Consider the following 12387-nt stretch of genomic DNA (forward strand, 5'->3'; position numbering starts at 1 on the left):
TGGCCAGAGTAGGGCCTCTTGGTGGGGTGGGGATGGCCATGTGTGGAAGTTGGAATTCGATGAGGTGGTATTCTGACCTTGGGACTGTCCATGCCCCACTATCCTTAAATTTGCTTTCTACAAAACTGGCATAGCACAAGATCTACAATAATTCCTAGAGTCACCAAGGTCAATGATACTGTGGCAAAGGGAACTGATTTCCCTTTGCTTATTGAAGTTTGAATTTCAACCATGGATCCTCGATGTAAGTCACCACAACTAGAGAATGACATGGGGACAAATTTCTCCCTGTCTCCGTGAAAACTATCTCCATCTCCGTCCCATGAGTTTTGTTCCTGTCCAATCCCTGCAAGCTCTGTCTTTATCTGCACAAGCCTCAAACACTTTAAATCATGGAACGGAGATAGATCCCATGGGGACAGGGACAAATTTGTCTCTGTGTCATTCTCTACACCTCTTTGAAGACTAATGCTGTTGTATCATTACAAGTACTTTCTGTGGTTGTGCCTGGCACTCTTTGCAGTTTATCCCAGGGATCTATTGGAATCATAAGATAGTTACTGCTGTTCAACTCATAATAGTCACTTGAATAAGAACAGTATGCAGAGAAAATGGGAGTCACTTGGAGGAGCTTGGGAAAAAGGAAGAACTGAACTCCACCTCTCATTAAGGACTAGTGGCTTAGGAAAGGCAGCCAGTGGAGCTCGGTCAGCATTCTAGTTAAGGAGAGACTGGGATAGGAGTTAGGTAGGGAGAACCAGAAGGAATGTTGAAATCTGAAGCTCAGCAAATCTTGTCCAGGATCCCACCTAGGGGCCATTTATACCAGGATGTAAAGACAGAAAAGAATAAAAAGCATCTGCTATTGATTTCCAATTTGGTCAAAACGTTTTTGATTCAATTCACTCTTATGAATTAATTTATTTTTTTAATTTGATTCAGTCCCTTAAGGCTACTATCAATAAACAGAAAAATTTTCTTCTGGTCTTTTAATTTTTATTATTGTGTGGGTCCCAGTCTCTGGTTTCCACTTTCTTCTGTCTTCTCTTTTTGGTCTGGTTGACATTTGCCCATGTCCATCATTCAACTCCCTTCTGTGTCCCTGCCTCTATCATCCTGCCATGTTGAATACTCTCCTCTCCTCTATTGGACCTTGAGCATCTCCCCTCTTCATACCTTTATTCTTGCCCTGTCCAGCATAACCTCTCTGACTCTGTGCCCCTCCTCATGTCCAGCACCACATATCTATGCCCTCATGTTCAACTTCTCCCCTTATTTCTTCCTCCCCCAGGACCTGCAACTCCCTTCCCTCTCTCTTATTCATCCCTCTTTCTCTCTTATCCTCCCCTCCCCCTTTCATCTAGCATCTGCTCTCCTTCTTTCGCCCTTCCATCCAGTGACTGCCTTTCTTTTCTCTTCTCCTTCCATCCATGGTCTGCCCTCCTTCTCTGCCCTCTTTCCATCTAACGTCTGCCCTCTATCTCTCCAGTCCCTACATCTTCCATCTGTTCCCTCTGTCCTCCCCCCCAATCCAACATCTGCCTCCTCTCTGTTCCACCCTCTCACCTTGATATCCATGATGCTGCTGCTCTTTCTCTAGAGCTGTAGCAGCAATGGCAGCCAGAATCACATAGGTGTGAAAAGCTATGCAATGATATGGTAAATCCCTTATGCTATTAATAACTTTTCTGTATTGCTATTAAAGTATGCCAATATGATCTGGCTTTTATTTCCTTTTTGCAGATAAACGCCGTGTCACTATTTCTCCTTTACCTGGTGGAGATGATATCATCAGGACTGCAGATTATCTACAATACAGATGAGGTAAACTTCCTGTAGGGGTTTTAGTGTTTTAAGCCATTCTTCATAAAGGTGGGAATGCCTGATGTGTTTATTTCTGAGAATTATTTGTGCTGCTTGTCTTGCTTTTTTGCTTTATATATCCAGTCCCACAAGTCTATCCAACTACATTGTCTAAAAGAAGCAGCAGTTAGAATTTTAATATCTGAAATGTTTACAAATATTAATACCTATGGAAAAATGTACCTTGAATTTGATACATTCAGCATTTTTTCAGTTGATCTTTTTTTGGTCAGGGAGGAATTTTCTTTTGTTCTTGCATATACATTTAAAAAAAGGTTTTCTAGTGTTAAACTGAGAATACCAAAATATATTCTGTATTCTACACCAAAACCTGGATCTTTTTATTATAGTGTATAGAACTTAATCTAAAATAAATTTGAGAAACTGAGTACTTGGTCACCCTGAAATAGTATTTTCCGTATACTAATGCAGCTGTGTAGGTAAGAAATTGCTGCCAGGGCATGGGAGCTCTCACTGTGATGTGTAGTGGTTATTTGGTTAAGCCAAGTGGAGAAAATAGGGGTTTAGAAGAAGAAAGTAGAATATAATATAAATGAAGTATAAAGAAGGAAGTTGTCTAAGAGGGAGCTCCCATGATACATTTCCTATCAGGCAGATGTCAGGACACAGCAATGTGCTTAAGGATGGGCTTGTACAGGAGTACCTGTCAAGTCTCTTTAGACTCTTCTGAGATGCTTTTCCACCTTTGTAGGGTTCCCCAAGTTTCAATTCTTTCACCTCTCCTTTTCAACTTATTCCTTAGTCTAGTGGTTCTTAAACCTATTCTGGGGGACCTCAGCCAGTCGGGTCTTCAAGATATCCCTAATGAATATGCATGAGAAAAATTTGGATGCCTACTACCTAGGCAAATCTTGCATATTTGTTAGGGATATCTTGAAAGGGAGTACAAGTTTAAGAACCACTGCCTTAGTCCATTGGCAACTATTATTCAAGAATTCTCTATTAAAGTTTATATACTGTATATGCTGAGCACATTTTTTAAATTTCTGAACAAGATCTTTCCAATCTTCAATCATATTTAAACTCAGTTACTAATTGCCTATTGACTGACTGCCTTGTGTTGAATCATCAAATCTGTGGCACTCTGGGTTATAGGTTGTTCTTCATTCCCCTCAGTGGTTCCCACTCTTCAGGGCTCTGCTATGATTCTGTTCAGTTTTCTTAGAAGTATCTTGGATTACCCAAGATCCTCAGTCTACTTTCTATTCCCATATTACTTTAGTTGCCCGGTCTTGTTTTAGGTCCCTTCAGCTAATTTGTTCCCTATGTCCTTACCTAGATGACAGTTCTTGCACCACTCTTTTCTATGCTTGAATTGCTTTTTAAATTGGATTACTGCAATCTTATTTATGGAGATCTTCCAACTTCTCTAAAAAGACCACAGACTGTCCATAATACTGCAGTGCGCATACTGTTGCAGGCAGGTAAATATGATCATGCCACCGGCTTCCCATTTCTTTCAGGATTTAACAGAAGATTCTGACACTGGTTCACAAAGTCCTTCCCTTTGGTATTCTCTGTTAATTTATCATCTTTTATTCTGCTTTACATGTCATATTGTTCCCCTTTTGCCCTCTCTTCACTTCATCTCACTCCCCCATCCATTTATTCCTCCAGACTAGAAACTGCCAGATATGACACATTTTTTCCCTTGCTCCCTCTCTTTGGAATTCCTTACCCTTTGAAATTCACTCTGAATAGTCCTACTCTAAATTCAAAATGCTCTTGAAGATCCATTTTTTTTAACCCAAGCTTTTCTTCCAGGGACCTGGGTGGATTAACGGGACTAGTGGGTTTGTTTGTTTTTTCGCACTTTCTCTGGGAATGTTTTTAGTTTTTTAATTTTCTGGCCTTGCTTTACCTTTTCTGTTAGTTTTGTGGTTCTTTTCAAGTTTTCTTATGAGATTGTTTTAAAGTGCAAACCGCTTTGATTTTTTGTGACAAGCAGAATATTAAGTTTTAATTAAGCATAGTAACATAGTAGATGACAGCAGATAAAGACCCGAATGGTCCATCCAGTCTGCCCAACCTGATTCAATTTCAATTTTTTTATTTTTTCTTCTTAGCTATTTCTGGGCAAGAATCCAAAGCTTTACCCTGTACTGTAGGTTCCAACTGCCGAAATCTCTGTTAAGACTTAATCCAGCCCATCTACACCTTCCCAGCCATTGAAGCCCTCCCCAGCCCATCCTCCACCAAACGGCCATATACATAAACATATACATAAACATAAACATATAGGGCATGCTGTTTTCTCCCAATATTATTTACATGCACACTGGTTAACACATACACAATGGTGCACTATTGGAAAAAGAACGCACACTGTTATTGACATTGACAAATGAAAAAACATGAATTTTCATGTTTTTTCTGTGTGTTTTCAGATTTTAATGGCATTCAGTGACTTGGAATATGTTGTTGCAGATGACAGCCCATCCTTTTTTGAAGTATTTAGTCAGAGAATGTTTGCTAGCCTGCTTCTAGACATATAGGATATAGCCACAGGTGATTCTGAATGGGCACTTTGATGTAACATCCTGTTTCTACAACCGGTAGTACCAACAGCATTGTGTATCCACACCTGCCTTCTGTTTGCTATTCCTGCCATTGTTGATACCACCATGGAGATGGGGAAGCAGCAGGCCAGATAGAGGAGCTGGTGACCAAGTGAGTGAAGGAGTAGGAGGGAGACATAGAGGGGCAAGGGAGGATGGTGATGGTGTGTATGTGGGGGGGGGGAGGGTAGAGAGAGACGGAGCAATGCTGTATGGTTGTGGAGTGAGGGAGAGAGACAGGAGGATGTTGCAAACCTTAAGTGAGCGAGCGGGTGGTCAGCAGTGAGAGGGGAAGATTGTGGTTGGGGCCATTAATTGTGTTAAAATTTTTAAGACAACAGTAGAGAAGGAACGCAAAGCACAGAAAACAAATCCCAAAAAGTACGCAGTGCACCTCCAAGAGTGAGTTGGCAACCCATACGTACTTTAATGAAGGACCCAACACAGCTCATGATTCAGTGGAATGCTTGCATCAAGTCTATTATAAAATGAAAATAAAACTTAAACTTTACCAATGTGGCAAATCCTCTCAAATAAGGGAAAAATGTTGCCAAGGCTCTCTAATGCTATTTTGCAATTGCAAGTGATTAGCAAAAACTCAATAAGTAATATATGGCTTATAAATTTAAATAAATAATGTGTGATGAAAACATTTTTTAATCTAAATTTTCAAAATACGAAATAGTCGGATGTGAGGATTTAATTTATCTTACTCTTTATATCTTGCTGTCATAGCAGCAACAGAAGCTATGCATGCAAATTAAGTATTTAAAAAGCTGCCAAATAAAAACAGTAGTGACATAACATTGACTTCGTAAAATTGCCCAGATAGTGAAATGAACTTAATTGAAATCTGAAAGCCAAAACAATCAGTGTTAAGCAATAAATGTTAATCGTAAACATAAGTTAAAAAATATAATGAAGGGGGTAATGCTGTGGTTCACAAAAAGCATATCTGAAAAGAAGAAAAGTGCTACATATGCATTAAAGACTATTAACAGAACTAGTGCTAGAATGTAATTAAATCCTTGCTTTGATGTGCAGCTAGAAGAAAGACTCAATGCCCACAAAATTCTTCCTAGCAAGTGAATTACTTGGCCATGAAAATGCTTTCAAAAATCTTTTAAATACAACAGTGAAATGTGATTCTGTGTGATACTGTAAATAACATTTTAAATGCATGTTTAAATTTTATCATGTGAAGTCATGTTATTAAGGCATTAATTGTGCAGCCTTATTTAGATTACATTGTAGTCTGCTACTAAGGGCTCAGCTGCTTTAACTGTTATCAATTAGTATCAAAAACTCAGAAACAGTGAAATTTCCACCAAAAATCTATAATAAACACATTCACAAGGATCGTGTGGAAGGTGTAAAGAGCTGAAACATGAGTCAGAAGAGGGCCCCAATGGGAGGAAAAGCCTCAGACAAAGCCCTCCCACCACCACAGCTGTGGCTAAGGTGTTCAGGAGAACCACATCGGCATAAAACCTCCCAGGAAGCCTAAAATGGCTCTTTGTTATGCAAGTATATAGCAAAAATCAATGAATAAATAGGCAAGTGGTCACAATTGTAAATATAAATTGACTCAAAAACTTATCTTTTGTCATAAGCTCGGTTGGAACACCAACAATGGCCAGCGTTTCATATAGTGCTGCCTCAGGGTGTGACCTCCGATCGTGAGCTTTCAAAAATGGGGCACGCTAAACTATGTCTTCCTTCCTGTCAATGTGTCTTTAAAATCCTACATTTACATTTCAAGAACTTTACCTCTTCTGTATACCAAAGCAGGAGATTCTCTACTTAGTTTTCTTACTTTTCACTGGTAGTATTTCATATTTGATATTCTGTAATGCCAGGTTTCTAAATGTTTGCCTCATCAGAATCAGAGGATATTTGAGTTGACTCCAGTCATATGTTGTTGATTGGAATTCTCAGTTTCTCCCCATCTTGGGGATGTTTGCAGCATTGTCTGTGACAAAGCTGTGTACTAAGTAAGCATTTCAAATTATTTGCCCAGCTAAGCCTTCTACTGTTGCTCCTTCTGTCTAGTAAGGTGTGAATTTTCTGCTAAATTAATTGTTTCAGTTAATATACAAATAAGATCATTGCAGGTATTTCCCTTCTATTAAACTACGTGCCTGGAGAAATCTATACATACATACATCTTTCTCATGCTGTTTGCTGTACTGTCTTTTGGAAGTGAACCCAGAATCAAACACTGAGGGCTAGATTCACTAACAGTAGCGACTCAATCTGGCTGATTTTCAAACAGCGATTAATTCACTATTAAGTTTGCATGCAAATGATTTGCACGCAAACCCATAGACTCAGTGAGCGATTGAGACATGTGCAGAGCCCTAACAGTAGTGACAGGAGAAGCAACTGCAGTCAGGGCTTCTACTGGGTTGTTGTGGGGGGTTTTTCTTTATTTTTTTTATGGCACAGATATTTTGTGTGTGTGATATCTGGCCAATAAAAAATAATGAAAAAAAAGCCTCCCAATGGTGCCCCCCCCTCAAACCCAAAAAAATGGCAGGAGGGAAGCCCACTCCCTCCTGCCACCAGTCGCTCCACCCCCTGCACTGAACTTAAATATGGCAGGAGAGATGTCCACTCCTTACTGCCACTAGACGTTTCCCCCGACGCTCTCCCCCCCACATCAAACTTAAATATGGCAGGAGGAATGCCCACTTCCTCCTGCCATCGGGGCCCCCCCTGTACCTTTAAGTCGAGAACAGGAGGGGTGCTCAGTCAGTCCCTCCTGCTCCTCCACCAGTCACTGACTGCGCAGACCTTAGGCCCCTCCCCGGTGCATACTAGTGTCACAATTTATAAATGACTCAATGTGATATACAACTCATTCTTTACTCAAAGCCGTTCATACAGCACCCCAGCTTATATACAAACTCTCCCAAGTGGTAAATAAACTAAGAGGTTGAAGAATCATATGGAGGCTACAAGCTCAGTACATAGAACCTCTTATAACATATATGTTATTTCAGGTCCTTATCCTGGATTGATGAAATGCCATATAATCATTTATGTCAAACCTCCATCCCACCCTTAAATGTAAACTTTATTTCTAACTAACTAGGGTTAAAACTGTTTTAATTTATTCTGTTTTCATGCCACAGGCAACAGCAAATCTCAAAAAAAGGAAAAATAAGAAAATATCTGTATCAATAGAAGGAACAGCAACACTTATCTAAATGGCCATTTGCCAGTGCCAACGTTGGTTAGTGTTTCAATACCCAACGCTCTACTTCATCCAGAGCGTTTTAGCTACAAGCCAGCCTTCATCAGGGGATAGTACTGCAAGACACAAACAACATATACTAAATATACTTACTAAAATGTATAAACCCATCATCTAAAGCAGGGGTGCCCACACTTTTTGGGCTTGCGAGCTACTTTTAAAATGACCAAGTCAAAATGATCTACCAACAATAAAAAAATTTTAAAACCCCCACAAAGCACACTGAAAGGCAGAGAAAATGTTAATTATCATTCATATTCCGGGTTTTTTTCAAAGAGGTCAAGGCAGATGACTCTATGCAATGTCATCTCAATAACAACCATACAAAAATAGACAAATATAGCCCCTCCCTTTTTACTAAACCACATAGCAGTTTTTAGCGCAGGGAGTTGCACTGAATGCCCCACGCTGCTCTCGACGCTCATAGGCTCCCTGCGCTAAAAACCTCTATTGTGGTTTAGTAAAAGGGAGCCATAGTGCAAAATATAGACAGCAGATATAAATTCTCAAAACAGACACATTTTGATCACTAAATTGAAAATAAAATCATTTTTCCTACTTTTGTTTGATGATTTCATGAGTCTCTGGTTGCACTTTCTTCTTCTGACTTCTTCTCACTTCACTCTGGCTGCACTTCTTCTGACATCTTCTGATTTCAGCCCACTCCTTCTTTCAGCCTCCTATATGCTTTCTCTCTTCCATACCTCATTCTCTCCCCCAACTTTTTCTTTCTTTCTCCCTGCCTCCTGTTCTTTCTTTCTCTCTCTCTCTCCATGCCCACTTTCTTTCTGTCTCCCTGCTTGCCCCCTTTGTTTCTTTCTCCCTGCCCTCCCCCAAGCCACTAGGTTTGCCGTCGCCACCGGGGAACAGGCCTCCAAGCCACCGCCCCCCAAGCTCTGCATGCAGAAGCCTTGCACTGACCAGCATTCTGCTCCCCTTCAATTCTTACATCGGAGAGGAAGTTCCGGGCCAGCCAGGCAGCGATTGGCTGGCCCAGAAATTCCTCTCCGATGTAAGAATTGATGTCGGGGAGAGGAATGCTGGTCAGCGTTAGGCTTCTGCAGGCCCAAATCTCTGGATCCCCAGGGCCAAGGAAAAGAAAAGAAAAAAAGCCAGTCTTCCATGAGAGCCGTTCCAGTCTCTTTTTAGCAGGACACTCAACTTCACATTTTCAGGCTCAAGACGTCAGAGCAGCAGCAGCAGCTCCGGCATTTTTGGGCAGAGCACCTCCTTCTCCCGACCGCCTTTCTCCAGTCTGGCTTGTCAATTCCGCCAGGGGCAGCCGGCGCTCAGCTCTCAAGGGTCGTGACTTCCCTAGACCTCCCTCCCGCCTTCTCCCGAAGGAAGTGACTTCATCCCCCAGTCGGAAGACGCAGTTGGGCAGGAAGGGCGCAGCAAGAATGAGTGTGCGTGGGGAACCTTGGGGAGATTCCGGTGGGGAACCTTGGGGAGAGGAAGGCTGATCGGCCGGCCGATTGGAACGGCAACACGAGATCGACTGGCGTTGCCTTCCCGATCGACCGGTCGATCGCGATCGACGTGTTGGGCACCCCTGATCTAAAGCCTTCTCCCGAACACCCTTCAATTAAGTGAACAAACAATGACGACCCCTTGTTAGATAGCCACAGGAGGTTGCACACTCTGTTTTGCTCCAACATCTCAATGACACTATAAAAAACCCCAAATGGAGGACACTATGGCAATGGTTAATTATAAATGAGAGAAATTCTACAATGATCTACTGCTTGCACACGTCCTGACTCCCAAGATGGAACAACTGGGCCCCTATCAATAATACTTCAACACCCACCTATGCACTATCTGCCACTCAAACCAGCAAAAGCCAACTAATGCTGTATAACGGCAAGGACGAACTGCAGTCCCATACAGACATGCTAAACAGTCAACAGCATTTTAAGATTCAACGTGCAAAATATCAAAAACTTACTAACTTCGTTCACAGGCAAAGAACTTAAAAAACCAATAATTAACTTTGCCTTCATGTTCTAATTTTCAGCACGCTCCTGCTGCAATGAATTCAAACACAAAAAATGGTGCTTGTACCGCGGCATTTAAATGAAGTGGAGGCAGCCCAGTGAAAAAATGTCATAACGTCAAAGCGTTGGGAATCGCTAAGCTAAGATTTGAACACATTTAATCATAAAAACAAAAGAATGTTCACTGAAGTTGAAAACATAATACCCTGCTTATATAAATTTCTTTACAAAAACCTCTCCCCCGAGTACTTCCCTGCTTCCCACCAATTAATTTATAAGCTGCCTACTTGACGGGCCCACCACCCAATCCTTGACTGACACTTTATTCCCCTCCCCCGCCTCCTACCAACCCCGGCCGATGGACGACACAAGGGCCAACCAGCCCCATGTTACCTTCCGCCCATCAACACGGGTCTTGGGCTCCCATTTACTCCAGGAAAATTCTGCAGAACCAAGAAATGCAGAATTTACATCCAATTTTTTATCTGCTCAGAACTCTGTGCAGGGAATAGGAGGCAGAAAAGAGCAACTCTGATCTCTTCTCTCTTTCCTGGTCAACACCCACAGCTTTTTTGGGCCTTCTACACCCCCTACCTAGCTTATCCTGTGCCTTTCTCTTGTAACCTAGGCCCCAGTGCACATTTGAACCTTAAGAGACTTACAGCCACATTTAAATGAACAGTGCCAGGCTCAAACCAGCAGAGAAGATGAACCCAGCTCAATGTGTAGCTACTTTCTTCTTCCTCTTTCACATGATCAAGAAGAGGATACAGTTAGCTAGAGGGTGTCTGTCACAGGCAGAAGTTGGAAAGTGGGAAGCCTAAGCAAATTGAGCATTAATTCTATTGGTAGAGAGGGAGGTGGAGCAAGTTGGAGAATGTGTGCCATGTGAGTGTGGAAGAACAAGTTGGGGCAGTGTGCTGGGGGTGGGGCTTTGTGCTGTGCACAGGGAGTTTTGGAGCAGCTTCTGAGAAAGTGCTAAAGAGGGGAACCCAAATCTAGCTGAGGGTATTTGATTGGAATAGTTGGGATGCAGAGCTTATTGGGTGTTCTGTAGAGAGAGACAGCTGGAGGCTGGGTGTTGTGGAGTAGGGGATGAGCAGAACAAGGTGGAAGGTGTATGTTGCAGCAGGGTGCCCATAGCAAATTAGGGTTGTGTGCCAAAGAAGGATGGGGTAAGTAGGGTACTACATATCAGGTGTTTGTACTGGTGTATTGGAGGGAGACCTTGGGAACAGAGAAAGCTGAGGGGTGGGAAGATAATTACAAGGATAAGGAAAAAAGAAGGGGGAAACAGAGAAAGAAATAAGGATGAGGACTCGAGGTGGGGCAAAGAGAAAGCTAGGAGTCCTTCATCCTGAAGAAGGAACAAAAAAAAGGCAGGGTGGGGTGGAACCTGAAGAGTGATATTGCTGGGGGAAAAATCTAGGTGATTGGTCAGGCCTTCTGCAAAAAAAAAAAAATACAAGTAACATAGGCAAAATTTTGTAGAATTTTAAAATATTGTGCACAAAATTTTTAACGTTTTGTGCAAAATCCTCCTAATAGTAATATGTGTTCCTTATGTTACTTTTGTGGAAATTGATTTTAAATTGTACTGACATTTTTATGTTTCATAAAAGGATGATTTTTTGAACAGTACTCTTATTTATTTATTTATTTATTTAAAGTATTTATATACCACTTATAGGCTAAGTGGTTTACATTCTGGCACTCAAGCATTTTTTCCCTTTCTGTCCCGATGGGCTCACATTCGACCTAATGTACCTGGGGCAATGGGGGATTAAGTGATTTGCCCAGGGTCACAAGGAGTAGAATGGGGTTTGAACACACAACCGCAGGGTGCTGAGGCTGTAGCTTTAGCCACTGTGCCACACATTCTGGTTTGTTTCCTATTAAATACATTTAGCGATAATTGATGTTACACCTTGTCCACGTTGAGCCCAAGGCAGCGTGCAAAACAATTAATAGCAAATAATAAAGCATAATACAAATTAAGAAATCATGTACATACAAACTACATGTCTCCATGAATTAATATCAATAGAATATGGTTCTAATCAATTAAGTAAAAATTTGATGAAAAATCCAAGCATTAAATTTCTTCCAAATAAAAAGTAGATTGTTTCCCTAAAGTGGAATTGAATTACTTTATAGTTTTGATTGAATGATAACTTCTTAACATTTTATAAAAGTGCTCTTGAAGCTGACATAAAGGTTCTAATTAAACCTTGTAAAGGATCCTTAGCTAATTAGTTTTTCAGTTGGTTGTTCTTTTTTTTCTTTCACCGTAGGTGTCTTTCATTCAAAACCTTGTTTTTTGTGTGGAGCGAGCATATCGTGTGCCTGATTTTGGCATCTGGGAAAGAGGAAGCAAATACAATAATGGCAGCACAGAACTTCATTCAAGGTATTCTTAAAATATTCTGCTCATTTTCTTTCTTCTCTTGTTTGGACTGAAGTCTTGTTCAAACTACAGCTATTTGAGACCTTATCCCTCATAACAGAGAGTTTACAAATACTTGGGTTTATTTAGCTGAATGAAAAATAAACACTAACTGTGAATAATAATAGCATTATTGCATTTCAGGGTCAAGTCTTACAGATTTCTTCTTTTATTTATTTCCCTTGAAATGATGCACATCTATATAAAACTGGATGTATATATATATATATTTTTTTTTTTTTT

General features: G+C 40.9%; 1 protein-coding gene across 5 annotated transcripts in view; it reads left to right on the top strand.

The window, feature by feature from the left end:
* Positions 1-12387, top strand: part of PHKB (phosphorylase kinase regulatory subunit beta) — a 379505-nt gene that overhangs the window by 140267 nt on the left and 226851 nt on the right. For all 5 annotated transcript variants that reach the window (XM_033940814.1, XM_033940811.1, XM_033940816.1 and 2 more), the window contains 2 exons: positions 1744-1824; positions 11993-12108. In XM_033940814.1, coding sequence (XP_033796705.1) covers positions 1744-1824; positions 11993-12108 — 197 coding nt within the window. The remainder of the gene's footprint in view (positions 1-1743; positions 1825-11992; positions 12109-12387) is intronic.

This window comes from Geotrypetes seraphini, chromosome 4 (assembly GCF_902459505.1).
Source record: "Geotrypetes seraphini chromosome 4, aGeoSer1.1, whole genome shotgun sequence".
Taxonomy (NCBI): Eukaryota; Metazoa; Chordata; class Amphibia; order Gymnophiona; family Dermophiidae; genus Geotrypetes; species Geotrypetes seraphini.